Source organism: Leopardus geoffroyi, chromosome D1, assembly GCF_018350155.1.
Source record: "Leopardus geoffroyi isolate Oge1 chromosome D1, O.geoffroyi_Oge1_pat1.0, whole genome shotgun sequence".
Taxonomy (NCBI): domain Eukaryota; kingdom Metazoa; phylum Chordata; class Mammalia; order Carnivora; family Felidae; genus Leopardus; species Leopardus geoffroyi.
The window spans coordinates 9,609,230-9,635,772 of NC_059329.1; the positions used below are offsets into that span (position 1 = coordinate 9,609,230).

The 26,543-nt window shown below is 38.2% G+C and overlaps 1 protein-coding gene across 2 annotated transcripts in view; it reads left to right on the top strand.

Moving 5' to 3' along the window:
- Positions 1-252: 252 nt before the first annotated feature.
- SIK2 (salt inducible kinase 2) overlaps positions 253-26,543 on the top strand; it is a 124,154-nt gene continuing 97,863 nt past the window's right edge. Inside the window, exons 1-3 of one of the 2 annotated variants that reach the window (XM_045482754.1) lie at positions 253-561; positions 19,496-19,612; positions 21,992-22,055. In XM_045482754.1, the coding sequence (XP_045338710.1) occupies positions 427-561; positions 19,496-19,612; positions 21,992-22,055 (316 nt within the window). In that variant the 5' untranslated portion in view covers positions 253-426. The remainder of the gene's footprint in view (positions 562-19,495; positions 19,613-21,991; positions 22,056-26,543) is intronic. The other variant, XM_045482755.1, reaches the window with a different exon arrangement.

A 26,543-nucleotide genomic window follows, 5' to 3' on the forward strand; every position in this document is an offset into this window, starting at 1 on the left:
GTCTCTGCACCCCTCCGTTCCGCCCACCAGGGCTCGCTCTTGCCCTTCGTCTGGGTGGCCGAGGAACTGGGCGGGCCAGGCGGCGACCCCGCCCCTGGCAGCCGCGAGGCAGTCGAGAACCCCGGGCACCGGAGTCCGGAAAGAACGCGCCGTCCAGGCCCCGCCCGTCTTCCCTCCCTCCCCGCCGCCGACGTCGGCGGTGCTCCGGTCGCCATGGTGACCAATCGAGGCCCGGGCCCGCCCCCGCCTCCCAGCCCCGGCCCCCTGACGTCGGCGCACGTCAGCGGCGGCGCGCGCCTGGCTGGGCCCTGCGGAGCGGGAGGGAGTGAGCGAGGGAGCGAGCGGAGCGGCGTCGCCGGAGCCCAGCCGCGCCGCCGGCCCGCCAGCCCGCGCTCCAGTCCGCCGTGTCTAGCAGCGGGGCCCAGCATGGTCATGGCGGATGGCCCGAAGCACTTGCAGCGCGGGCCGGTCCGGGTGGGGTTCTACGACATCGAGGGCACGCTGGGCAAGGGTAACTTCGCTGTGGTGAAGCTGGGGCGGCACCGGATCACCAAGACGGAGGTGCGGCCCGGGGCTCGGCGGGAGCGTCCGAGGCGAGGGTCCGGGAGAGGAGCTGTTGGCCGGGAGGGGCGGCTGCAGCGGGGGGGTGGGGTAGGGGGGGCTGGGTCTCCAGCTGAGGCGAGGGGCCTGGGACAGTGAGGACCTGGGAGGTTCAGGGGGTCGGTGAGCGCCGAAGGGCTCGGGGCCCGCTCCCCCGGAGTCGAGTGTCGTCCAATCAGTAACCCGACCAGCCGGGGCTTTGCCTTTTCTACGCCACCCTCGGTGGCCACACAGAATTTCGCCCAGAGCCTCCCACCCGGGCCGTGACCTGGTCCGTGGCCTCCGCTCCAGAGCCCAAGTTCCGCGTCTTCCCTGCTTTCAGCTGGGGGGTGGGGTGGGAGGGGAAGTCTGGGTGCTCCCGGGCTGCGCGGCGAGGGACGGGGCCGCCTGCGCCCGGACTCCCGCGACGGGGCATCGCGCGGCCCCCATGACCGGGGCGCCCCTCCTTGGCCCGGCGAGGACGGGGGGGGGGGGGGCCGGTGGCCGGGAATGCCCGGCCGGCCATTGTCCATCTTGTCTCCCTGCTTTTGCCCGACAGCGTCTCGGATCTGGTGTCAGCCTCGCTTGATCTCGTGCCTGAGGCATTTCCATCTAATACTCCAGACAATAGAACTGGTGTTAAAATGGTCATCCCTTGCCTTTGCACAGTCGGTGGCTCGGTCTTTCTTCGCCTAGGTTGTCCCTTAACCAGGTGTGCGTTCTGGCTGCGAAGACGCGTTCCTTAAGCCACATCTGAGGCCGCCTCTCTACTCCTAAAGCCCTCAACTGCTTCCCGACGCTGAATCCTGCAACCCCCCCCCCCCCCCGCCCTCCGCTGCACATTCTAATGCACCGCACATATCTTCTCACGAGTCTCTGTTCTTACCTAACCCGCCCCCCTTCCTTTCACTGCCTCAAGCTGCTCTCCTCAGGGTCTCTATTTTAAGACGTGCAAATTAAATACTTCAGAAAAACAGTTGAAACAAAACCATTCTTTAGAATAAAACCTTGTGTTTTTGACGTACTCTACCCTGCCTTATTGTAGTTGGTCTGGAGTTTCGTCCTTTTTCAGTATTTTTTTTTTTTCTACCCGGTTTTCACCCTATTCAGTTTTTCCCCTTATTAGTGCAAATGCACTACAGCTTGAATATGCAATAACCTAGGACTTTTTTTTTTTCCCCCCCCAGAATGGCTATGTAAGGTGAAGGACATTTGAAAACTTGAGTCATTTTTGTTGCTGTTGTTCTTGGAAGTTTTGCTTAATGTGAAGGAGTCCATTTCCAAAAAGTAGGGGCATCTGGCGTTATGTCATCTTCAGTTTTTGTTCTCCACCCCCCCCCACCCCCCCACTAGTCCTGAGGGATTCCGAATCTGACTTATTTTTTTGGTATCAGGACCAAGGTCACAAATTTACCATTGTTACCAATTATGCTAAGTTTGTAATGATAAATAATGGGACTGTAATGAGATTACTTAATCCTGATCCCAGCATTGCTAAAAATGAAGACATTGATGCCATCCCTCTAAAGAACCATGGCCTAATGCCTTGCTCTTTCCCCATAAATTACATTAAAAGAAGGCATTTTTAATTGTATATCTTTATGTGAGCCCTTGCTTATGGACTCTAAAAATTGAACCAATTGTGCGTTAAAGAAAACGTCTACAGAACTTCTGAACATTTTTTATGTGGTTGAATTCCAAACCCATTAGTTCATAATTTTTTTTCTCATCAGCTTTTAACAGTGTTGGTTGCAAGGTTTAATTAATTCAGCTGTTATTTATTAGGTCAAATTTAGATAATACGGTATCGATTTAAGAACTGTTTATGTGGAGCTGGTGTGAGTGACACTTTCGCTTGAGGTTGACAGTTTAAACCGAGTGCCTTTTAAACTGATATATATGGTGGAGCTAGGGGGCACTGTGGAGCAGCACGGTGGTTTCGCTATCAGATACTGAGATCGATGCCTTTATAATTGAAGGCACAGGTTGGATCCTGAAAGATCGCTCAGATCCTCGTATACATGTGTAAAATGATTTAATTTAAAAGCTCAATTTCTAGTCCACAGAACCCACCTGTCTCCCTTTGCTTTTCAAAAGAAGGTGGCCTTGGGGCACCTGGGTAGCTCAGTCCGTTAAGCCTTGGACTTGCTTTCAGCTCACATTCTGACCTCATGGTTGGTGGGTTCCAGCCCCTGGTGGGGCTCTGCCCGGACAGTGGGGAGCCTGCTGGGGATCCTGGCTCTTGCCCTCCCTCTCGCCCTCTGCCCCTCCCCCGCTCATGCTCTGTCAGTCTCTTTCTCAAAAAAAATAAAATAAAATAAACTTTAAAAAAAGGTTTTTAAAAAAGGTGCCCTTAACATATAATAAGAAATAATGTGAATTTAAGATGGGTGCATGTTCCTGGTAATTTGGTGTGAGTGGCGATTTTAAAGTTGAGAGGAATGAGGGAAATAGGAAGGTAGTGAAGAGAAAAAGTTCTTGTAGATCTGAAGTTTTGGAGAGTTGTTCAGTGAACTTTCTCTGTAATTTGCATTAAGAATTGTTTAGCAACAGCACTGATACAGTTGTTTCTTAAAGTATACTATTAATAAGGATTTTTAAAGCAGTCTTTGTTATCTTCATTCGCTGGATAAGTATTTGTGTCTTCAATCAATACAGCTACCTCAAATACTGTAAATAAGATGGCTAGTGGCACCCTTAACGTTTTATTATTTTAGGTTCTCATTGCTGAACGTATTACAGTAATTACAGTGAGAGAAATTAAAGTGGTGTAAAGAACAATGTCAGATAAATACCATGATCGTACTTACGCTTATAGAAATCTCTTCGATATAGTGTGTCTTAAAATCAATGTAAGTTTGTGTTTTAAAACTTAGAGGTCTTGTTTTCCAAGTTTGAACCCATGGCAAATTTTAGGACTTAATTTAAATGTCTGTGTGATGAAAAATTGGACCCCGTTATTTTTTTTAATGTTGATTTTTTGAGAGAGAGAAAGAGAGAGAGAGGGGCAAGGAGAGAGGGAGAGCGAATCTCAAGCAGGCTCAGCTCTGCGCGCAGAGCCCAGGGCAGGGCTCGATTCCAGGAACCCTGAGACCGAGACCTGAACTGAAATGAGTTGTGTGCTTAACCAACTGAGCCACCCAGGCACTCCAGGGACCCAGTTATTTTCACTTGGCACTTCTCTGTCACTCGTTCTGAATCACGGAAGAATGATGTATTTTCTACACAGCTTGGGAGATCCAAGACTGTTTGCCTTTTAGGAAAAGAAAAATCAGTACACAAAAAGAGATCTTCATTTTGGTCTAATCTATCAAGTAGCTTAACATTGTTTAAGAAATGTAATTACATTCTCATCTGAAGCAGTATTCTTATGTTCGATCTCTATGTAAATTTTGCACACAAAAGGCAAGGCAGGTGGTGGTAGAATCCAGCTTCCTAATATAATACTTCAGAAAAGCTTTGTAGTGTTGGTTTGTGGTTTATGAATTAGAGTAGCTAATTTTGTAAAATTAGCATAATGGGAAAAGAATAATAGCATTTAAACTGTTAAACTATTTTAGGCAATAGTGGTTGCTAGTTTGCTATGCTGTGTGTGTCCTTGAGTAGTGTTTTATTTTATGAATACTGTGCTAGCAAGGAATTGTTTCCTTCTAATTGTATGGCTAGTTTTTTTTGTTGTTGTTGATTTTGTCTGTTAAATAAAATTCCAGAAAAGTGGTTTGTGCCCTTAAACTTTTTTTTTTTGTTTTGTATTAAAGAAATAGAGTCTTACTATAAAAAATAGAAAGAAGCATATAGTGTACAAAGAGTACATGTGTAATTCCTCCACCAGTGGGAGTAAATCATTCTTATGACATATTTCCCTCTAGCCTTTAAAATTTTTTTTCATAGATGAGATCATACACTATATACACTTATATAAATTGTATCCTTTTTTCCATTTATCATTATAGCGTATTTTGCTTAATATATCTAACTTCATAAAATATTTTTAATAGCTACATAGTGTTTCACCTAGTGGATGAATCCTCTTATTTAACACTTTTCTTATTAAACATTACATAATTTCCAGTTTTCACTTAGAGTAAATAATTTGCAGTGAATAATCTTTGTATATGTAACTCTGTGCATTTTTTCCTGGGGGAGGGAGCAGGAGTGGGTAGTGAAATTTGGAGGTAAATTCCTAGAAGGGAAATTACCAAGTGAGAAGATACTATTTTCACATTAAAAAGTAATATGTATTATCAAATCAATCATGTTTATAATTGAAAAATTTTAAAGTATAGATAATGAAAAGAATTACCCATAATATCACCACCCCAAAATAACGATTAGTTATTTTCAGATTTTTTCTGTGACAGATAATTAAATTTCCCTCAGTACCGTTCCTCTTGTATTGCTTGGCTAAAGAGCATGTAAGTGTGTGGTTTGTGGAATCTTGAAGCTGTTTCACAGAGGTTCTGAAATTCAGTGTTGGGCTACTTACTTATCCTTAAGAGAACCTGGAATGCAAAACTGATAGCAAGGACAGCCTGAAAACTGGTTTGTTTGTTTGTTTTTTCACTGAAAAGCTGTCTGCATTTTGGGGCTTTTAAGTTTAGGCATAATTCTGTACTACCTTAAGATATATTTTTATAGCTTTCCAAATAGTTAAATTATCAAAATTGCATTTTTAGAGCAAGGGTAGAAACAAGAGAAGATAATACACTCTGATCACAATGTTTCTTGAAGAAGAGAACTTAACTTTTTTTTAATACATTTTAATTTTATATTTTGCTTTGAAGTTTTAAGACTCCTCTCAATAGTCTTAGTAATAATCTTGTGCGGTGAAATATTCCATATTTAGCAGGAGTACTATGTACAACAGAAGGACTTGTTTTTACCAAATAGTATTATCACTAGTATTTATATCTGGGCCTATGTATGGTCTTTATAGTGTGTTGAAACGAAAATTACATTTGTCGTGGAATATATATGCTTTATTAAAAACTGTTCTCTAGTTTCTTGGCACCCCAGGCAAGTAATAGTTGGCAAATTATTCTGCTAAATATTGCTCAAAATGATCTGTTCTTTTGAGGGAGTAGTTGGGGACAAACATCCAAAATAGAAATTGTGTAAATTTTTATATTCTGTAGAAATTTTTAACTTTAACAGAGTTTAATGTGTTCTGATTCTAATTCTACTGGGAAATTCTATCTCAATATCAGGCAATTAAGAAAACATTTATTTGGAAATAACTGAAACTGGCCTCTCTTCCTGGATTCATATGATGACATATGACTTACGGGCCACTGCTGATGGCAGAGGCAGTTTCCTTGGAGCCAAGTGGAGTCCAGAAATTCACTAAGATCATTCTTTGCTATTTAGTGTACCGAGGACTTCTTTCACCTTCTACATCCATATTTTTGAAAAAAAGTTTTTTTTTTTTAATGTATTTCTATGCCTTTATACAGAAGGTTTGTGGAGAATGCTTTCTCACCCTCCAACGAGAAATGGCCAGTATATATCTAGTTTGAGATTTTCAAAAGAATGAAAGGCAATTACTTTTGGGGATTTCATCAGAAGATCATTTTAAAAAACATTTAAAAACACTTTAACAGTTAAAGTGATAAATCTTGGATGAATTAGACTGAAAAATGATGCTAAAATTTAAGTTCTTCTCTAAGATAGGCATAGTATTTATGTGTGTTCCCCAGTAACATAAGGAACACATGCTCATTGGAGACATTGTTGAAAAGAGAAGAAAATAAACATCTTTAATGCCACCATCCAGACCAGGACATCACCGCTATTAATGTTTGGTTCATATCCTCTTAGTTGTTCACATATATTTTATATGTTAGTAATGAAATTTATATTGTCTATACATATGTTTTTTTTTTTACTTAATGACTTCCCATTTCCCCAAGTTAAAAAAAAAAAAAAAAAGTCTAAAGCGTGGCTAATTAGTATCCTTACATATGATTGTATTTTATTTGATCAATTTCCTATTGTTGAACATTTAGATTATTTCCCTCTCTTGCTGTTTCACTTTCTAAGATAATGTTTCAGAAAGCATTCCTGTATATTTATATATCTGTATCTATATCTATCTCTGTGTGCTTATCTGATTTTTCCCTCAGAGTAATCCCATGGTAATGTACTTTCCTAGGTCAAGGAGTGTGTCCTTACATCTGTGTTAGGGCAGGAGATGCCAAATTACCCTCTAGAAAAGTAGCACCTGTTAAGTTTCACCAGGAAGAAATCATTTGCCAGGAATATTGATTTTTAACATTTTTCTCAGTTGATAGGGGAAAATAATATTTTTTTATTTGAATTCACATATCTGATTTAATATTTTTCATTTACTTTGATTATATGGTTTTATTTTATTTTTGATGTTTTATTTATTTTTGAGAGAGAGAAAGAAAGTGAACAAGCGGGCAGGCAGGGAGGACCAGAGAGAGAGGGAAACACAGAATCCAAAGCAGGCTCCAGGCTTGAAAAAGCTGTCAGCACAGAGCCTGACAGGGGGTCGAACTTAACGAGCCTTAAGATAATGACCTGAGCCGAAGTCAGACAATAACTCACTGAGCCACCCAGGCACCCCAATTACATGGTTTTTATAAGATATGTTAATTATTTTGTAAATTGAGTTTTTATCCTTTGGCCCATTTTTTAAAATTGAGTTGTCATTTTTTTTATTTATTTAAATAATTTTTAAGATAGAATGTTTTTAATCATTTCTTTTATAGTCATGATAATCCTCGGTTCAATTTCTATGGATCTAAAAATGTAGTGACATTTACCTTTTCTCCAGTCTGTTTTCCTTACCCACCATTAGAAAAGTCAAATTAAATCTTCATGAGAATTTATTTCATTACATAAATTCTTATACCTTAAAAGTCAAATTTTAAGCTGGAAAAAAGTCTAATTTATTTAAACTTAAAAGGTAGAGGACTCCATGTTAGTTTTACTACTGACTTTCACTGCTTTCAGAAACCCTTTCACTGTGGGACCACTCAGTCATGTTGACTTGTCGGCCAAATGTTCTGATTCCACCCATGATTTGATATATAAGCTTGTAAAGTGCATTTAATGTTTAATTTCAAAGATTCATATGGTAAGAATAATGCTCTTTGGCACTTCAGAAGAACTGTATACAATTGGTATATTAGTGGTAAATAGTGCCGAGGCAAATGTTACCTGAGACAGTAAACATAGGTTAATCCCTTCTGATTTGTTACTAGAAGAAAAGCTCTTATTGTGTAACTTCCTTGTAAATTCCCCTAAAGATACTTTTGTATGTGTGGCTTCTTTAAGTGCATAAGATGAATATTTCTTTAATGAGAAGTGAAAAATAATTTTTGTTAAATTATCAGAAAGACAGGATAACATTCCCATTAAATTGCATTTTGAAAAGTGAAAAAATATCTTTCATCCATCAGCTTAACACTGTTTCCTTTCTGCTCTTGCATTTAATGGCTTATCTTCTGTACAAATTTGTATTTTACACATTACTCCTTGTATACACATTGCTTTTACTTAGTTGGAAACATTTTTCTATATATAATCTTTTAACTAATGTTTAAATTTTATAAAATACCCATTTTATACAGAATTTAGAAAATAAAATGACTGATAGTTCACAGATGGGGAAGTTAGCATATGTGATAAACAGAATCATTTCATTTTTTCCTGTTTTTCCTATTAGAAAAGTAATTCATGCTCATTGAAGAAAAATTTTCCAAAAAGTATAAAGAAGAAAAATAAAATAATCCCCAATGTTTTTCACACACTGGTAACATTTTTGTCATATTTGTATCTAATTTTCCCTGGTCTTTTTTTATACATACCTCCTGTTGAGAATTCACTTATATACCAGTTTTGTTTTTTTTTTTAATTTTTTTTAAACATTTTTGTTCATTTTTGAAAGACAGAGACAGAGCATGAGTTGGGGAGGGACAGAGAGAGAGAGGGAGACACAGAATCTGAAGCAGGCTCCCGGCTCTGAGCTGTCAGTACAGAACCTGACATGGGGCTCAAGCCCACAAACCATGAGATCATGATCTGAGTCGAAGTTGGACGCTTAACCAACTGAGCCTCCCAGGCACCCCTAAATACTAATCTTTTTAATTTAAAATTTTAGTCTAAGCACTTCTCTATATTTTTAAGAACTATTATAATAGTTGTGTAACAGTCATAATATAAGCTTACTATAACTTGAATAATTATTTCCCACTTACTGTTTGTTTCTATATTACAAATAATATTCATTGAATATATTTACAAATAAATCTTTATCATCGTTTTAGATTATTTCCTTCAAATAATTGCTCAGAAGTAGAATCCTTAAGCTAAATACTGTGTGTGATTTTTTTAAGTGTAATTAACATGGTGTTATTACTTTCAGGTGTAGCATTTAATAATGATTCAACAATTCATACATTACTCAGCGTTCATCACAATAAGTGTACTTTTATCTTTTGATTTTTTTTTGACTGTAGTTGATACACAATGCTTCATTACTTTCAAGTGTACAACTTAGTGATTTGACATGTTTACACATTAAGCTACATTTATCTTGTATAGCTACCATCTGCCCCGTTACATCATCAATACGGTATCATTAACTGTATTCCTTATACTGTGACTTTTATTTCCATGTTTTATTCATTCCATAGCTGGAAGCCTGTTTCTCCCTCTTTCTTTCACCCATTTTGCCCAATGCCCCACCCTCTTCCCCTCTGGCACCTATCAGTTCTCTGTAGGTCTGATTTTGCTTTTTGTTCATTTGTTTTTGGTTTTTTTGCATTCCACTTATGAGTGGAGTCGTATCGTATTTGGAGATATGATGGAAGATACGAGGAAGGAGAGAATCCCCAGCAAGCTCTGCCCTGTCAGCGCAGAGCTGGACATGGGCTCGATCCCACAAACCATGAAATCAGGACCTGAGCCAAAATCAAGAGTTGGATGCTTAACCCACTGAGCCACCCAAGTGCCCCAATTTCATCCTTTTTTATGGCTGCATAATCCATTTTACATATACACACACATACTACCTCTTCTTTATCCATCTTTTGATGGACACATTGCTTCCATATCTCAGCTATTGTAAATCATGCTGCATTAAACATAGGGTTACGTGTATCTTTTCCAATTACTGTTTTTGTTTTCTTTGGGTAAATGCCCATTAGTGGAATTACTGGATCATATGGTGTTTCTATTTTTAATTTTTGACTAACCTCCATACTGTTTTCCACAGTGGCCTTACCAGTTTATATTCCCACCAACAGTGCATGAAGTTTCCTTTCTTCTCCAGATCCTCACCAACACTTGTTATTTCTTGTCTTTTTTGATTTTAGCTCTTCTGACTGGTGTAAGGTAATAACTCATTTTGATTTTGATTTGCATTTCCCTGATGATGACTGATGTTGAGCATCTTTTCATCTGTCTGTTGGCCATCTGGATGTTGTATTTGGAACAATGTCTATTCAGGTCCTCTGGCCACTTTTTAATTGGTTTGTTTTTTTTGGTGTTGAGTTGTATGGGGTTTTTATATAGTTTGGATATTAACCCCTTATCAGATACCTCATTTGCAAATATCTTCTCCCATTCAGTAGGTGGCCTTTTTGTTTTGTTGATGGTTTCCTTTGCTGTACAAAAGCATTTTATTTGGTATAGTCCTAATAGTTTATTTTTGCTTTAGTTTCCCCTGCCAAAGGAGACCTATCTAGAAAAATGTTTCTATGGCTGATGTCAGAGAAATTACTCCCTGTGTTCTCTTCTAAGATATTTATGGTTTCAGGTCTCACATTTAGGACTTAATCCATTTTGAGTTTTATTTTTGTGTATGATGTTAGAAAGTGATCCAGTTTCATTTTTTTGCATGTAGCTGTCCAGTTTTCCCAGCACCATTTGTTGAAGATTATCTTTTCACCGTTGTATATTCTTGCCTCCTTTGTTGTAGAGTTGTTGGGTGTATTTCTAGGCTTTTGTTCTGTTCTGTTGGTGTATGTGTCTGTTTTTGTGCCAGTACCATACTATTCTGATTACTATAGCTTCGTGATATATCTTCAAGTCTGGGATTGTGATACCTCCAGCTTTGTTTTCTCCTTAAGATTGCTTTGGCTACTTGGGGTCTTCTGTGGTTCCATACAAATTCTAGTGTTTTTTGTTCTAGGTCTGTGAAAAATATTACTGGTATTTTGATAGGGATTGCATTAAATTTATAGATTGCTTTGGATAATATAGACAGCTTAATGTTGATTCTTCCCATCTACAAGCGTGGAGTATCTTTCCATTTGTTTGTTGTGTCCAGTTTTTCTTTCATCATTGTTTTACACTTTTTGGAGTACAGGTCTTTCACCTCCATGGTTAAGTTCATTCCTGTGTATCTTATTCTTTTTGGTACAATTGTAAATGGGATTGTTTTCCTAATTTCTCTTTCTGCTATTTCATTATTAGCCATAGAAATTCAGTAGATTTCTGTATATTAATTATATATCCTGTGACTTCCCTGAATCCATGTATCAGTTGTAGTAGTTTTTTGGTGATGTCTTTAGAGTTTTCTATTTCAAGTATGTCATCTGCAAATAAAGTTTTACTCCTTCCTTACGAATTTGGATGCCTTTTATTTCTTGTCTGATTACAGTGAGTAGGATATCCAGTAGTACTGTGTTGACTAAAAGTGGTTAAGAGTGGACATGCTTGTCCTGTTCCTGATCTTGGAGGAAAAGCTCCTAGTTTTTCACTACTGAGTATGATGTTAGCTGTGGATTTGTCGTATATGGACTGTGTTATATTGAAGTAGTTCCCTCTAAACCTATTTTGTTGAGAGTTTTTGTCATGAATGAAAGTTGTACTTTGCTAAATGCATTTTTTGCATCTTTTGAGATGATCATATGGTTTTTATCTTTTCTCTTGTTAATGTGATGTATCACCTTGATTGATTTGCAAATATTGAACCACCTTTGCATCCTTAGAATATATCACACTTAATCATGCTGAATGATTTTTTAAAAATATTTATTTATTTTTGAGAGAGACAATGCAGGTGTTGGGGGGGGGGGGGGAACAGATGATCCGAAGCAGGCTCTGCCCTGACAGCAGTGCACCCCATATATGGCTCAAACTCACAAACCGTGATATCATGACCTGAACTGAAGTTAGATGCTCAGCCTAGTCAGATGCTCACCTGAGCCACCCAGGTACCCTGGTGAATGATTTTTTTTTTTAATGTATTGTTCAATTTGATTTGCTTATATTTTGAATATTTTTGCATCTGTGTTCATCAGAGATAGTGGTCTGTAGTTTTTGTATGTTGGTTTGTTTGTTTTTTGTAGTGTGTTTTATCTGGTATTGGTATCAGGGTAATGTGGCCTCTTACAATGAATTTGGAAGTTTTCCTTCCTATTCTCTATTTTTGGAATAGTTTGAGAGGAATAGGTATTATGAACTCTTGTTTACATGTTTGGTAGAATTCACCTGTGAACCCATCTGGTCCTGGACTTTTTGGGGGGGGGGGGAGTTTTGTTGTTGTTGTTGTTGATTTACTGATTGAATTTCATTGCCAGTTATCAGTCTGTTGAATATTGTTTCTTCTTGATTCAGTTTTGAAAGGTTATATGTTTGTAGGAATTTATCCATTTCTTCTAGGTTGTCTAATTTGTTGGCATAAAACTTTTTATAATCTCTTACAATTCTTTGTATTTCTCTGATGGTTATTTCTCCTCCTTCAATTCTGATTTTACTTATTTGAGCCCTCTTTCTTTTTTTTTTTTTTTTTTTTTTTAAGTCTGGCTAAAAGTTTGTCAGTTTTGTTGATCTTTTCAAAGAAGTGGCTCCTTGGGGCGCCTGGGTGGCTCGGTCGGTTATGCATCCGACTTCAGCTCAGGTCATGATCTCGCGGTCCGTGAGTTTGAGCCCCGCGTCGGGCTCTGTGCTGACAATTCAGAGCCTGGAGCCTGTTTCAGATTCTGTGTCTCCCTCTCTCTCTGCCCCTCCCCTGTTCATGCTCTGTCTCTCTCTGTCTCAAAAATAAATAAACGTTAAAAAAAAAAAAAAATTCAAAGAAGTGGCTCCTGGTTTCACTTTGATGTAATAGAGTTTTTGTAGTCTCTATTTCTTTTTTTTTTTCTTAATTTTTTTTTTTCAACGTTTATTTATTTTTGGGACAGAGAGAGACAGAGCATGAACGGGGGAGGGGCAGAGAGAGAGGGAGACACAGAATCGGAAACAGGCTCCAGGCTCTGAGCCATCAGCCCAGAGCCCGACGCGGGGCTCGAACTCACGGAGGGCGAGATCGTGACCTGGCTGAAGTCGGACGCTTAACCGACTGCGCCACCCAGGCGCCCCTGTAGTCTCTATTTCATTTATTTCTGCTCTATATTATTTTTTTCACTTCTACTGGCTTTGGGTTTTGTTCTTCTTTTTCTGTGTTCTCTAGGTGTAAGTATAGGTTTTTATTTGAGAGATTTTTCTTGCTTCTTGAGGTAGACCTGTATTGCTGTAATCCTTCCTCTTAGAGTAGCTTTTGTTGCATCTGAAAGATTTTGGACCATCGTGTTTTCATTTTCATTTGTTTCCATGCATTTTTTCATTTCCTGTTTGATGAATTGTTGGACCCATTTACAGTTTAGTAACATGTTCAGCTTCCATATATTTGTGTTCTTTTCAGGTGTGTGTGTGTGTGTGTGTGTGTGTGTGAGTGACTGATTTCTAGTTTAATACCACTCTGGTCAGAAAAGATGCATAATATGATTTCATTCATTTTTAATTTGTTGAGACTTGTTTTGTGGCCTAACACGTTATCTGTTCTGGAGAATGTTCCATGTGCAATTGAAAAGATTGTGTATTCCACTGTTTTTGGATGAAATGTTCTGAATGTATCTGTTAGATCCCTTTGGCCTAGTGTGTCATTCAAAGCCAGTGTTTCCTTGTTGATTTTCTGTTTGGATGATCAGTCCATTGATGTATGTGTTAAAGTCTCTTATTATTAGCGTATTACTATTGATTTTTTCCTTTATGTCAGTTAATAGTTGCTTCGTGTATCTGAGTGCTTTCATGTTGGGTGCTTAAATACTTATTATTGTATCCTATTTTTGGATTGTTCCCTTCAGGATTATATACTGTCTTTCTTTGTGTCTTGTTTGTATTGTAAAGTCTGTTTTGTATGATGTAACTATTGCTACCCCAGCTTTCTTTTTGCTTTCATTTGCATGATAAATGTTTTTTCCATCCCTTCCCTTTCAATTTGCATGTATCTCTAGGTCTGAAGTGAGTCTCTTGTAAGCAGCATATAGATGGGTCTTGCTTTATCCTTTTAGTCATCCTGTGTCTTTGGATTGGAGAAATAACCCATTTACATTTATAATTATCAGTAGGTAGGTACTTACTGCCATTTTGTTACTAATGTTTTACGATTCTTACTGTAGTTCTTCTCTGTTCCTTCTTGTTTTGGTCTCTTCCCTTGTGGTTTCTTTAGTATTATGCTTGGATTCCTTTCTCTTTATTTTTTTGTCTGTTACAGGTTTTTGATTTAGAGTTACCATTAGATTCATAAAAAAACCTCTTATACAGATAGCAGTGTATATTAAGTTGATGGTTGCTTAAGTTTGAGCCCATTCTTACAGCACTACATTTTTCTCTCCCCCACCCGCTGCCCCCCCCACACACATTTTATGTTTATGATATTCTATTTTACATCCTTTTATTTTGTGAATCCCTTGTCTGATTTTTCTGCCAGTGTTTAGGTGGTTTTCAAAGGTAGTTGCACAGATATGGCTGTTACCTTCGTATATGTGTGGGACAAGGTGAGCTCAGGATCCTTCACCATCTTTCTAGAACTCCCTCAGGATAATTTTTAAGGTTCTTGATAAAAAATGTCAAATTACCTTTCAGAAAAATTATAACCTATTTTATGGTTATACCAGCAATGTATAAAAGTGGCCATCTTATTGAACCTTAGCTTACAAGAGTGTTTACTTTTTAATTTTTGTAAATATAGGAGGAAATGAGAGGTATTTTTTGAGATATAATCTACATAACTTATTAGGTATTTTATTGTTTTTAATTCATGTTGTTCCACTTCTGAGGTTGAATATTCAGTGTTATATGTAAGCCCTCCAGAATTGTATAGGAAACCTTCCTTTTGTCTCCTAGCAGAAGGAATATAAATTTTTCTATCTTTATAACTCACTAAAGGTTTATTTATTTATTTTAATGTTTTTTATTTTTGAGAGAGAGAGACAGAGTGCAAACAGGGGAGGGGCAGAGAGAGAGGGAGACACAGAATCTGAAGCAGGCTCCAGGCTCTGAGCTGTCAGCACAGAGCCCGATGCAGGGCTTGAACTCAAAAACCTCGAGATTGTAACCTGAGCTGCAGTCAGTTGCTGAACTGACAGAGCCACCCACGTGCCCCAAGGTTTATTTTTTTAAAAATACATTGATGCATATATAGGATTTGGCTAGTTGAATAACAACAAAAAAGGAATCCCTCAATTTAGAGTCCCTTGCTTGATTTTGTTGTGACCATGCAGATTTTGTCCTTGGTTCTTTGTTCAGAGCTAAGTAGAAAAGGGATGCAGACAGTAAGATCCCGGAATTCTAAGTAATTAGTTATCTTTAAAATGAGCTGTTGGCTGGGGTGCCTGAGTGCCTCTGCCAGTTAAGCGTCCGACTTCGGCTCAGGTCATGATCTTGTGGTTTATGAGTTTGAGCCCCGCGTCGGGCTCTGTGCTGACAGCTCAGAGCCTGGAGCCTGCTTCAGATTCTGTGTCTCCTTCTCTCTCTGACCCTCCCCTGTTCACGCTTTGTCTCTCTCTGTCTCAAAAATAAATAAACATTAAAAAAAAAATTTTTTTTTTTTTAAATGAGCTGTTGGCACACAACCTTTTTGTATGTTGGGACTTTTATACACATTGGGAAAATCCCCAAGTGCAGATTTTTTTGTTGATAAAATTTGTTTTCCAAAACATGTTCTCTTTGTTCTCACAGGTCTATTAAATTCCTTGATGGTAGGAATCCCATCTCTTTGATTTTTGTATACTAAGCATTATTCCAGGCACACAACAGGTGCTCAGTGAATGTGCGTCTAATAGGCTCTTTAAAAGAGTAAAAAGACTCCGGGCACCTGGGTGGTTCAGTTGGTTAAGCATCCAACTTGAGCTCAGGTCATGATCTCACAGTCTGTAAGTTTGCGCTCAGAGCCTGGAGTCGGCTTCAGAATCTGTGACTCCCTCTTTCTCTGCCCCTCCCCCGCTTATGCTCCATCTTCCTCTGTCTTTCAAAAAATAAATGAATGTTAAAAAAAATGTTTTTTTAATTAAAAAAAAAAAGTAAAAAGACTGAACTTGAAGTTAGAAGGCCTGTGGGTTTTTTCCCATTAATTCACTTGAGCTTTAGGACCTTTGTAGATACATGACATCTTTTGAACCTCAGTTTCATCTACTCATGGGTGCACTGCTTTTTCCATTTACTTCACAAAGTTGAGAAATAAATGAGATAAAATATGTTAAAGTATCTTGTGAAATTAAAAAGTACTGTACAGTTGTGAAACTCGTGATCATTATTATCTGGGAAGTACTTGGTAATGAGTCCCATTGTTAAGAAATTACCTGGAAGGATATGCCAGAGCCTGCTAGCTAGTCACCAAGAATCCAATGTTTCCTCTTCTTCCTGGACCTATCACTGGACTGTGTCCTGGCCTCTTTTGCATTTAGATACGGTTATGTGACTGAGTTCTCACCAATGGAGTGAATAGAAATAATGTGTGCCACTTCAGGCCCGACCCTTAAAAACCTATCGTGAGGGCTCCCCAAGCTTTTTTCTCCTTCTCTCTCCTTCTGTCTCCAGGTTGGAATGGAGACAGTCCTGGGATAATGTGGAAGGCTTTAAGGGTGGTGAAGCCTCCTTTAACCTGCTTGGAGGCATCTGCACCCATCCAGTTGTGCTACATGAGCAAGAACTAAGCCTCTGTTGTATTGGAATCTCTGTACATTTTGCGGTCTACTTGTCGTAGCAGTTAGACTACTCCTAACAATTAAAAGGAGCGTGCTGACACATGCTCTGCTTTTTCTTTAGTGCTTTATGTTTTCATAATCCTTACAGCAACCTTACAAGCAAGGGATCCCAGGTTAAAGCTGTAAGTGTATAGACATGTGGTCCATATACTTACAAAACAAAATAGAAGAAAGAATGATGTTTTTTCATTTAAGAATCATTTGGTTGAGAAAAGTTAAATAATGAGATTTATGACTTGTTATTATTTTTTATTTTTTGAATGTTTATTTTTGAGAGCTAGAGCATGAGCAGGAGAGGGGCAGAGAGAGAGGGAGACAGAATCCAAAGCAGGCTCCAGGCTCTGAGCTGTCAGCACAGAGCCTAATGGGGGGATTGAACTCAGGAGCCGTGAGATCATGACCTGAGCCGAAGTCAGATGTTTAACCGATTGAGCCACCCAGGCACCCCCTGAGATTTATGACTTATTATTAAAGTTTATTTACATACCTTATATATTTTTCAGTTTTTCATTGTTGGAGGCCAGGATTTCAAAAGAGTATGAGGTATCTCTTGGTAATACCTTGCTTTAATTGGAATTTAGTGTCTAAATTTTTTCTTTAACATAATGTTAAAGCTATTATAATCAAGATACTCATTTTCTATTTATTAGCTGGTTCTAACGCATTTCATTATAAAAGATTTTTGTTGGTGTGGGTACAGGTATCTAGACATCCTCTAGAAATTGGAGGACAAGACATTTTCCTCAAAAGAAGCACGTGTGAAACTTCATATTACCTTCCTAAGGAATAATATTGGGGAAATTAAAATACACACTTATCCTTTTATGTGGCAGCACTTACCCAAAGTAACTGATAATACTGTATCGTAAGATTGAGGAGGGAGGGGGTCGCTTTAAATCTATTTGAGGTGGTCCAGTAATGTCCCTAATATCAAGTACAATATTGATCAGTCTCCTTCTCTAGCATACTTTAACATGTTTTACTTTCTAGAATATTTTGATTGTAGAAATAAATAATATACCATCAAACATAAAATAATTATCACAGAATGGACACACTTTACTGTCTAGAGAGGGACCTGCCCCGTTTCTTCTTCAGTAATAAATTTAATTTGATACATTATATTTAGTAATCTGATTTCCCCCAGGAGGCTTGAGTTTTTCTCTGGGTTACAATTAATTCAAATCAGGAAATAAGCTGTAGACAGCAGATTAGAAATCCAGAAGGGTAAGAAATAAACCTTATAGTAGAGCTTTAAAAGGCAAGAGCAAAGGACAAAGCAGCCATAGGAAAGAAGAAAAAAGTAACTGTATAAACAGGAGTTTGAAGGAATTAAGTGAATTGACAAGCTCAGTCCTATTTTCTTGGATACCTTTTAGGAGTATTGAACTATTTATTATATCACATACAATAACTGATATTAATAATTGCCTTGAAAAGTAACATAAAACTGAGTTATGTTCAGAATACATTTTGGTAGAATGTGAGGTACATTTTATTTATTTATTTATTTATTTATTTATTTTTAATGTTTATTTTTGAGAGAGAGAGCGCACCAGCGAGCAGGGGAGGGGCAGAGAGAAAGGGAGACACCGAATTCAAAGCAGGCTCCAGGCTCTGAGCTGTCAACGCAGAGTCCGACGCAGGACTCGAACTCACAAACCGTGAGATCATGACCTGAGCCGAAGTCAGATGCTCAACTGACTGAGCCACCCAGATGCTCCAAGTGCATATTAGAGTTTCTTCAGAACTTGTTATAATCAAGGTTTGGGTGGTTCCCACTGATCTGAAAATTTTAGTTAAATCAGGACGGCTTATTTCCTAACCAAATAGCTACTATTTCTTAAAAAATTAGTTCCTCTTAGGTTGCGTAGAAAAAAGTACATGATTCTTGATTTCTGACTACCTAGTTACTCACCTTCAAGTGCAGTTCCTTCAAATTATTAACCTTGGAGTGGTTTGAGTTCTTATCTAGTTGTGCTAGAAAGAGGCTACATTGTTTAAAAATCAGATTCTTTTAAGGAAGTGAAAAGCTAGTGTAATTACTAACAGATGAGTTTTTGGACTTCAATTTTTTTTTTAAGTTTACTTATTTTGAGAGAGCACAGGGTAGGGAGGGGAAGGGCAGGGAGAGAGAGAATTCTAAGCAGGCCCCACACTGTGAGCAGGATGGGGGGGGTGGGGGGGGGGTGGCAATGCAGGGGCTCTAACTCACAAACCAAGAGATCATGACCGGAGCTGAAATTAAGAGTCTGATGTTTAACCTCCTGGGCCACCCAGGCACCCCTGCGCTTCGATTTTTAAAACAAAGTTGAATCCAGTTGGTATCTTTCATATAAATTGATTTTAATACTTTATATTTAGCTCCCCCACCACTGCCCAACCAAAGCTATGTCTACATTCTTTGGAATCTATCACTTTTCTAGAAAAATTGTTTCAATACAGCAGAAATTGCCTTTTACTCGGCTGATCATTTGTTTAGAGGTACTTTGCAGCGAGATAACTGGTTGAAGCTGCTGAGATTTTATTTCTTCAGTTTGTAAGTAGAGTAAAACATTACGGTTACACTAAAAGAGAAATATATTTTATTAAAGCGACTTTGCAGGGTTATTTGTCATGGCACACTAAAGATTCTCCTAAACAAAATGTACCGCAGTGCCTCACATGTGGTAGATGTTTAAGAAACATTTGTTGAATGAGCATTGAATTTAAACTAGTTTTTGTTGTCATAGCAACCTACAGGCAAAGTGTCAGGGGTGCTGTATTTTTAATTTTTTTTATAAATGTTTGTTTATTTTGAAAGGAGGGAGGACAGAGCTTGAGCGGGTGAGGCAGGTGTCCTATATTTAAAAGATTCTTAACTAGAAAATATTAACCATCACATACTAATTGTATTTATTTGTGTCGGGATGCAGGTGGCGATAAAAATAATAGATAAATCCCAGCTGGATGCAGTGAACCTTGAGAAAATCTACCGAGAAGTACAAATAATGAAAATGTTAGACCACCCTCATATCATCAAACTTTACCAGGTAGGACTTAACCTTATTCTTCTCCATGCTTCTCACAACCCATTCTCTCTTTTGCATCATTTTTCTCTTTTGTGTGAGTTTTTTCAGTCTATTAAAAAAAAAACATGATTATATGGTTTCGTTAAGCTGCGTACACCCATTTTTTGTATTTTAATAAAAAACTAGGAAGTAAAAAACCAGTAGCTTAATTTTAAGTTGTCTCTCAGACTGTAAGGTATTTAATTCAAAAGTTTGTGGTTTTGCTTTTCTGATAAAGCCTGTTGTCTTTTGGTGGTGGAACCATTAATGGGGATGTGACAGTTTTGCTTATTTAAAAAAAAAACACTTTATGTTTTTTGAAATACAAAGGTTAAAATAGCATATTACCTAGTGGCATACTTGGTAATACTTAGAACCAAGTCATATATTTTGTTTGGGTTATTTTGTCAGATAAAGTAAATGAGCCATTTTTTTAAAAAAAAAATCAACTTTATTGCGATAAAATTTTGTAAAATAACTATACCCATTTAAAGTATAAGCTGTGTTTTTTAAAAGGAAGATTTTCTCCGATTTTTAAAGAGTAATTCATGTTGAAGAATGACAATGTAATACAAAACCTTTTTTTTTAACATTTCTATTTGTTAATATTAGAATTTTTATATTGGAAAACTATTTTTAAGCTAAAATGTTACACTCTGCTAGCCTATGACTTGTGTCGCCCTGGTGTGATGTGTGCACCCAGTGATATGCTGTCCTCAGCCTGTACTGGCTTGTAATATCTGTAACATTTTCAGAAGTTTTGTGAGTCAATTAATATCATGTTAGTAGCCCAAAATTGGCAATGGTGGGAGTATTTATACGACAGGAAGCTGTTCACAAGTCAGGGCCATTTTATTTTCCCCCCTACAGAGAGCTAATACTGGCCCACCACTGTGTATACTCACTTGGGTTAGCACAAGTGTCCCTTGGGCATAAGAAAATATCAGAACGTCTAACTATGTGTATTTTTTGTATTTATCTTCTTGTGTGCACTTTATCATGTATATAATATGTTTATACAATTATACAGCACAAATAGGTAACTTGTGTCTCTTTATGTTCATATAAACATACGCAGGTACGTGTATATATTTACATGTACATGCCTACGTACATATGTGTCTGGCTGGACAATTGGTTATTGATAGAGATTTGCAATTAAAAAGGTGTGGAGGCCATTAGTGTTACCATTAGAATGAGAGACTATGACGTGCCACTCAAAACAATTCCCAAAGTTCTAAAACTGCACATGGTCATATGCATATGGCCTTAGGTCATATTTATATCACCGTATTTCTCCCTTTAAGCCTTTTTTTTTTTTTTTTAATTCCTAAAGAGAATACTTATAAGAAACTAATCACATCCTTAGAAGCCTGATGAACCATAAGCTAAACTGAGGCTACAACTACCATGTTTCACACAATTCCATCTTTATTTGAGCTAAATAATCAGTTAAATTGACTTACTATTTGGCTTATTTAGATGCAAATTGTAGATAGCTCTTTTCTGGCCTGATTGGGAATAGTCCTAAACCTACATGGTAGAGCAAAATTAGTCTTCAGCCTTTGAGTAGATGGCAGTTAAATTTTCACTTTTAGCTTGTGCCAGTACATTAAAAGATAGTGTTACAGAAAATCTAAAATTCACTCATTTTGAACTTATCAATTCATTTCCTTTTGGCTCATTATAGTTTGAAATAGCAAGTCAGTGACACTGACACGCTTCCTTTTCCAACCTAGAAAAACTAATTTAAATAAAACTGTACAGCAGTGAAGTTATGAAGAAACTTTTGAACATTGTTTTTAAAATAACAGTAGTTTATAACAGTATGGCAGTACAGTAGGAGAAACATCCTCTTGTGCCAGATTATTTAGGATATAGGCCAGATAAACTGAGCTCTATTTTATTATTCCTCAATCAGAGTCTACCAGATAGCACAAGGCTAGAAAAGTCTGTGAGGTGATAAAAAGTTGATCTTCAAAGCTCCTTCTATCTATATTAATATTTCTTAAACTTGAACGTGTGTAACAATCACATTTTCTGTTTAAAAAATTTGTTAAAATGGGAATTCTGTGTCAGTAGGTCTGGGGTGGGGCCTGAGATGCTGCATTTCTAGCAGGTGCCTGGGCAGTGCCGCTTCCTCTGATCCATGGGCCAAATCTGGAAAAGAAAGAACCTAGATTTTTCACAGAAGAGTTAGCATAAAGATACCGTCAGTCGTGTAAACTTTGCCACCTTCTGAATTATTCGTAACTTGGGTACTCTTATTAGTAGTTTTATTTAGTAACTCCATAGAATGTTGAATTAGAGTAGAATTAAAATCCTTTCCTGTCAGACTAATATGGAATTATTTATCAATAGGTAATGGAGACCAAAAATATGTTGTACCTTGTGACAGAATATGCCAAAAATGGAGAGATTTTTGGTAAGCACTTCACTGTTCTTTAAATTTGTTCTTAATTTGAATATGTCACTAATCTTCACGAATGTAGTATTTTCTGTTAATTTTCCTGCTCGTTTAAGAGTTGGTAACTAGAACCTTTTAAGGATTAGAATACAATAAAATATTCAGTATGACAAAGATATGGAATATAACTTATTCTCTTGTACTCATGATGTTTATGTTTTAAAGCTGTTGCTTAATTTTGTCATCTGCATGAGAGAGAAGGGAGAATCACAGACAGGAAGAAACTTGGAGTCATATTGCAAGGGGGATTTTCTTTCCTTTTATGTTTCCTTTTATCTTCATTTTTTACCTTTCTTTCCAGGGGCAAAATTAGTCAACAAATACTTACTGAGTTCCTACTGCGTCCCAGCATTGTTTTAGGTATAGAGGATATAGTGGTGACCTGAATAACATGGTTCCTGCTGTTGTGGATCATACGGTTTAGAAAGCTCCCAACTGTAGCTGTAAGACCCTGGGCCAGTCACTATACCTCTCTGGGACTTGGTTGCTTTATCTCTGTTAAGCGAGTATTTGATTAATTGGGTTTTATGATCCATTCTAACCCTTGGAAAATTACAAATATTTTTTTTAGTGTTTATTTAGTTTTGAGAGACTGAGTGCAAGCAGGGGAGGAACAGAGATAGAAGGAGGCACAGAATTCGAAGCAGGCTCCAGGCTCTGAGCTGTCAGCACAGAGCCTTATGTGGGACTTGAACCCACAAACCATGAGATCATGACCTGAGCCTAAGTCAGATGCTTAATTGACTGAGCCACCCAGGTGCCCCTGACCTGCCCATTTAAATCCAAAATGGTTTTTAAACAGCCTTTGTGAGGAATTATTTACCTACAATAAATTGCATATATTTAACATGTACAATTTAATAAGTTTTCACACACATAACATACACACACACACACACACACACACACACACACACACACACACATCACCACAGCCAAGATACCCATAATTCCCAAAGTTCCTTTGTGCCCCTCTATAATTTCTCTTGGCCCACCTCACCACCAAGCAACTGCTGATCTGTTTTGTGTCACTGTACGTTAGTTTCTGTCTTCCTGAGTTTTATATAAATGTGGCCATTCAGTATACACTTTTTTGTCTGGCATCTTTCGCTCAGTGTAATTATTTTAAGATTCATCCATTTTGTTGTGTATATCTACATATCATTTCTTTTTATTGCTAAGTAGTTTAGAAATAGCTTTCTATTGTATAAATATATCCCAGTGTATCCATTCATGAGTTAATAGACACGTGGGTTGGTTTCTGGTTTTGGCTGTTAAACATGAATTGCTCTGAACATTTACGTACAAGTCTTTAACTTATAGTCTACCTTCAAGTAATGACTTGCCACCTCACATATAGTATGAGCCTTAATGTACTATACTTTTATTTTCTATCTCCTGGCCTTTATGTTCTTCTCAAACATCTTACTTATCCCTTATTTTATAAAACACAAAATACAGTGTTGTTACTTTTGTTTAAAAAGTCAGTTATGTTTTAAAGAGATTTCGGTATTATCTTTTAAAATCTTACATATTTCCAGGGCGCCTGGGTGGCTCAGTCGGTTTAGTGTCCAGCTTTGGTTCAGGTCATGATCTTGCAGTTTGTGGGTTCGAGCCCCGCGTCGGGCTCTGTGCTGACAGCTCAGAGCCTGGAGCCTGCTTCGGATTTTGTGTCTCCTTCTCTCTCTGTTCCTCCCCTGCTCATGCTCTGTCTGTCTCTCTCAAAAATGAATAAAGATTTAAAAAAAATTTTTTTGAATCTTACATATTTCCTAGTGGACTCATCATTGCTGCATCCCTCTATAGAGATGCACATTTTCATTTTCAATTCTATGTGTAGATACATACCTTGATCTGGTGTCATTTGTCTTCTGTTGGAAGGATTTTCTTTGGCCTTTCTTGTAATGCAGGTCTGTTGCTGATGAAATCTTTGTTTTTGTGTGTTTAAAGTCTTTGTCTGTTTTTGCAAGATATTTGTATTGGGTATATATTTCTAGCTTGGGTTTTTCTCTTTCAGTACTTGAAAGATGTCGCTCCACTGTGTTCTCATGTGCATCATTTCTGACAAGAAACCTGCTGTGTCTTTCTCTTTATTCCTCTGTGTGTGATGTGCCTCTGTTCTCTGGCTGCTTTTCCAGTTTTTTCTGTTCATTACAAGTTTCAGCAATTTGGTTGTGATACGCCTTTGTGTGGTTTTCTTCATGCTTCTGTTCATTGAACTTCCTGGATCTGTGAATGTACAGCTTTCACCAAATTCAGAAAAGTTTCAGTCATTACATTCTTGACCAGTTTTTCTGAGCCACCCCTGTTTCCTTCTCTTTAGAGACTCCAATTATACATCTGTTAGGCTGTTTGAAATTGTTCTACAGCTCACTGATGATGTTTTTTCTGTTTTAAAAAAATTCCTTTGCCTTTGTTTTCTAAATTCCTTTGTAAAGGCTTTGTAAAAAAAAATTCCTTTGTTTCATTTTGGATAGTTGCTCTTTCTGGGTCTTGAAGTCATCGAATCTTCCATGATGTCTAATTTGCCGTCACTCTCATCCAGTGTATTTTTCATCTCAGACGTGGCAATTTCCTGCTCTGTAAGCTTGACTGAGACCTTGTGTTTTTTTCTTTTTTAGATCTACCATGCCTTTAGTTGTCTTTTTTTAACATCTGGAGTATAGTTTTAATAACTTGTAATGTTCATGTCTTCTAATTCTCCTATCTCTGTCAGTGCTGAATCTGTTGTGAACGGTTAATGTTTCTCCCCAGTTTTGATCAGATATTCCCGCTTCTTTACCTGCCTGGTAGTCTTTGATTATGTCAGACATTGTCACTTTTACCTTACTGGTTGCCATATCTCTTTGTATTCCTATCCCTCTTCTTTAGCTTTGACCTGGGACACAGTTAAGTTACTAGGAAAGAATTTATGTCATTTGAATCTTCCTTTTATGATTGGAGCAGTGCTCACTCTAGGTATCGTTATTTCCCACTTTGGAGTCCTCTATCCGATGCCCATGGATTTGGGGTGTTTTTTGTAGCCTGGTCAGTAGGAACAGGCAGCATTCCTGGTACCAGACACTGTTCTCTCTAATCCTCACAGATGGTTCTTTTTCTGGGTTTTGGTAGTTTTCTCACATGCATGTGCCATGTCTCCTCTCCAGGATGCTGACAGATCAAACCTGTGGGCTCCTCAGTCAGTGTGTGTATTCTCTTCTTTGGTACTCTGTGTTTTGTTACCTCCATTCACCTCGTTCTCCTGAGACTCTCAGGTCTGTCTCCTTGCTCAGGGACTCTGCTGGGCGCTGCCTCAGGTTCTCCTCCCTACCCTGTGGCCTAGACCCTCTTTTAAGCCATAGTTGAGGGTATTCGTAGGTCTCACCTCACTTACTTTCTGCCTCTCAGGGATCACTCTTCTTTGCCTGATGTTCAGTGTGCTATAAACCATGTATCTCATATATCTTCGTCTTTTATTTGTTGTGGGGATTGTCTTGGTACATCCAGTCCTTGTTCCTCCATCTTGAATGAAAGCAGAAATCTCCAATCCTGTCAAAATTACGTTTAAGTTTAGCTATTTTAAAAGGAAGACAAGTTTCTTCCATTCCTTCTCTTCTTGTTCTTTTCCTTTTTTCTGTCTTCTGTTCTTTTCCTTTTTATTTCTGTCTTACTCTGTCTTATATTGGCTCATCTATTCAGTTTAGTCAGTCTTCCAAGAAATCTTTACCAAAAACCAACTGTGTGTTACATACTGTTCTACCTGGTAGGAATACCACAATGGAGAAAACAGACAAAAATCCCTCTTATGAACTTTACATTCTAGTGTGGGGAGAGATAAAATAAAGAAATTAAGTGGAATGTATAGCATATTAGATGGTGGTAAGTGTTATGGAAATAGTAAAACAAGGAAAACAAGGAAGGGGCGTTGGGGAGTAGGGAAGTTGATTGCAGTGTTAAATAGAGTGATCAGGGAAGGCCACACTGACATTTGAGCAGAGGCCAGAAACTACAGTCAGGTAGATATGGGGAAAGAGTGTGTTCCAGGGAGAGCAGAGACCAAATGCAAGGGTCCTGAGGCAGCAGTGTGCTTGGTATATTCAAGGAATAGTGGGGAGGCCTGTCTGGCTAGAGATAGGCAAGCAAGAGAGAAGAGTAAGAGTGAGCAGGGAGGAAGAATAGTAGTAGGAGGTGAGATCAGAAGGGCAAATGGGAAGCAGGAGTGGTGCACTATAGGGGCTTTGTAGGCCATTATAAGGACTTTGGCTCTTAACCTTGAAAGAATTAGGGAACCATTAGAGGGGATTGAGCAAAGAAGTGATTGCATCTAATTTTACTTTTTTTTTTCCAAGTTTATTTATTTTGAGAGAAAAAAACACGAGAGGGGGAGGTGCAGAGAGAAAGGAGAGAGCCAGAATCCCACACAGGCTCTGCACTGCCAGTGCAGAGCCCATTGTGGGGCTTGAAGTG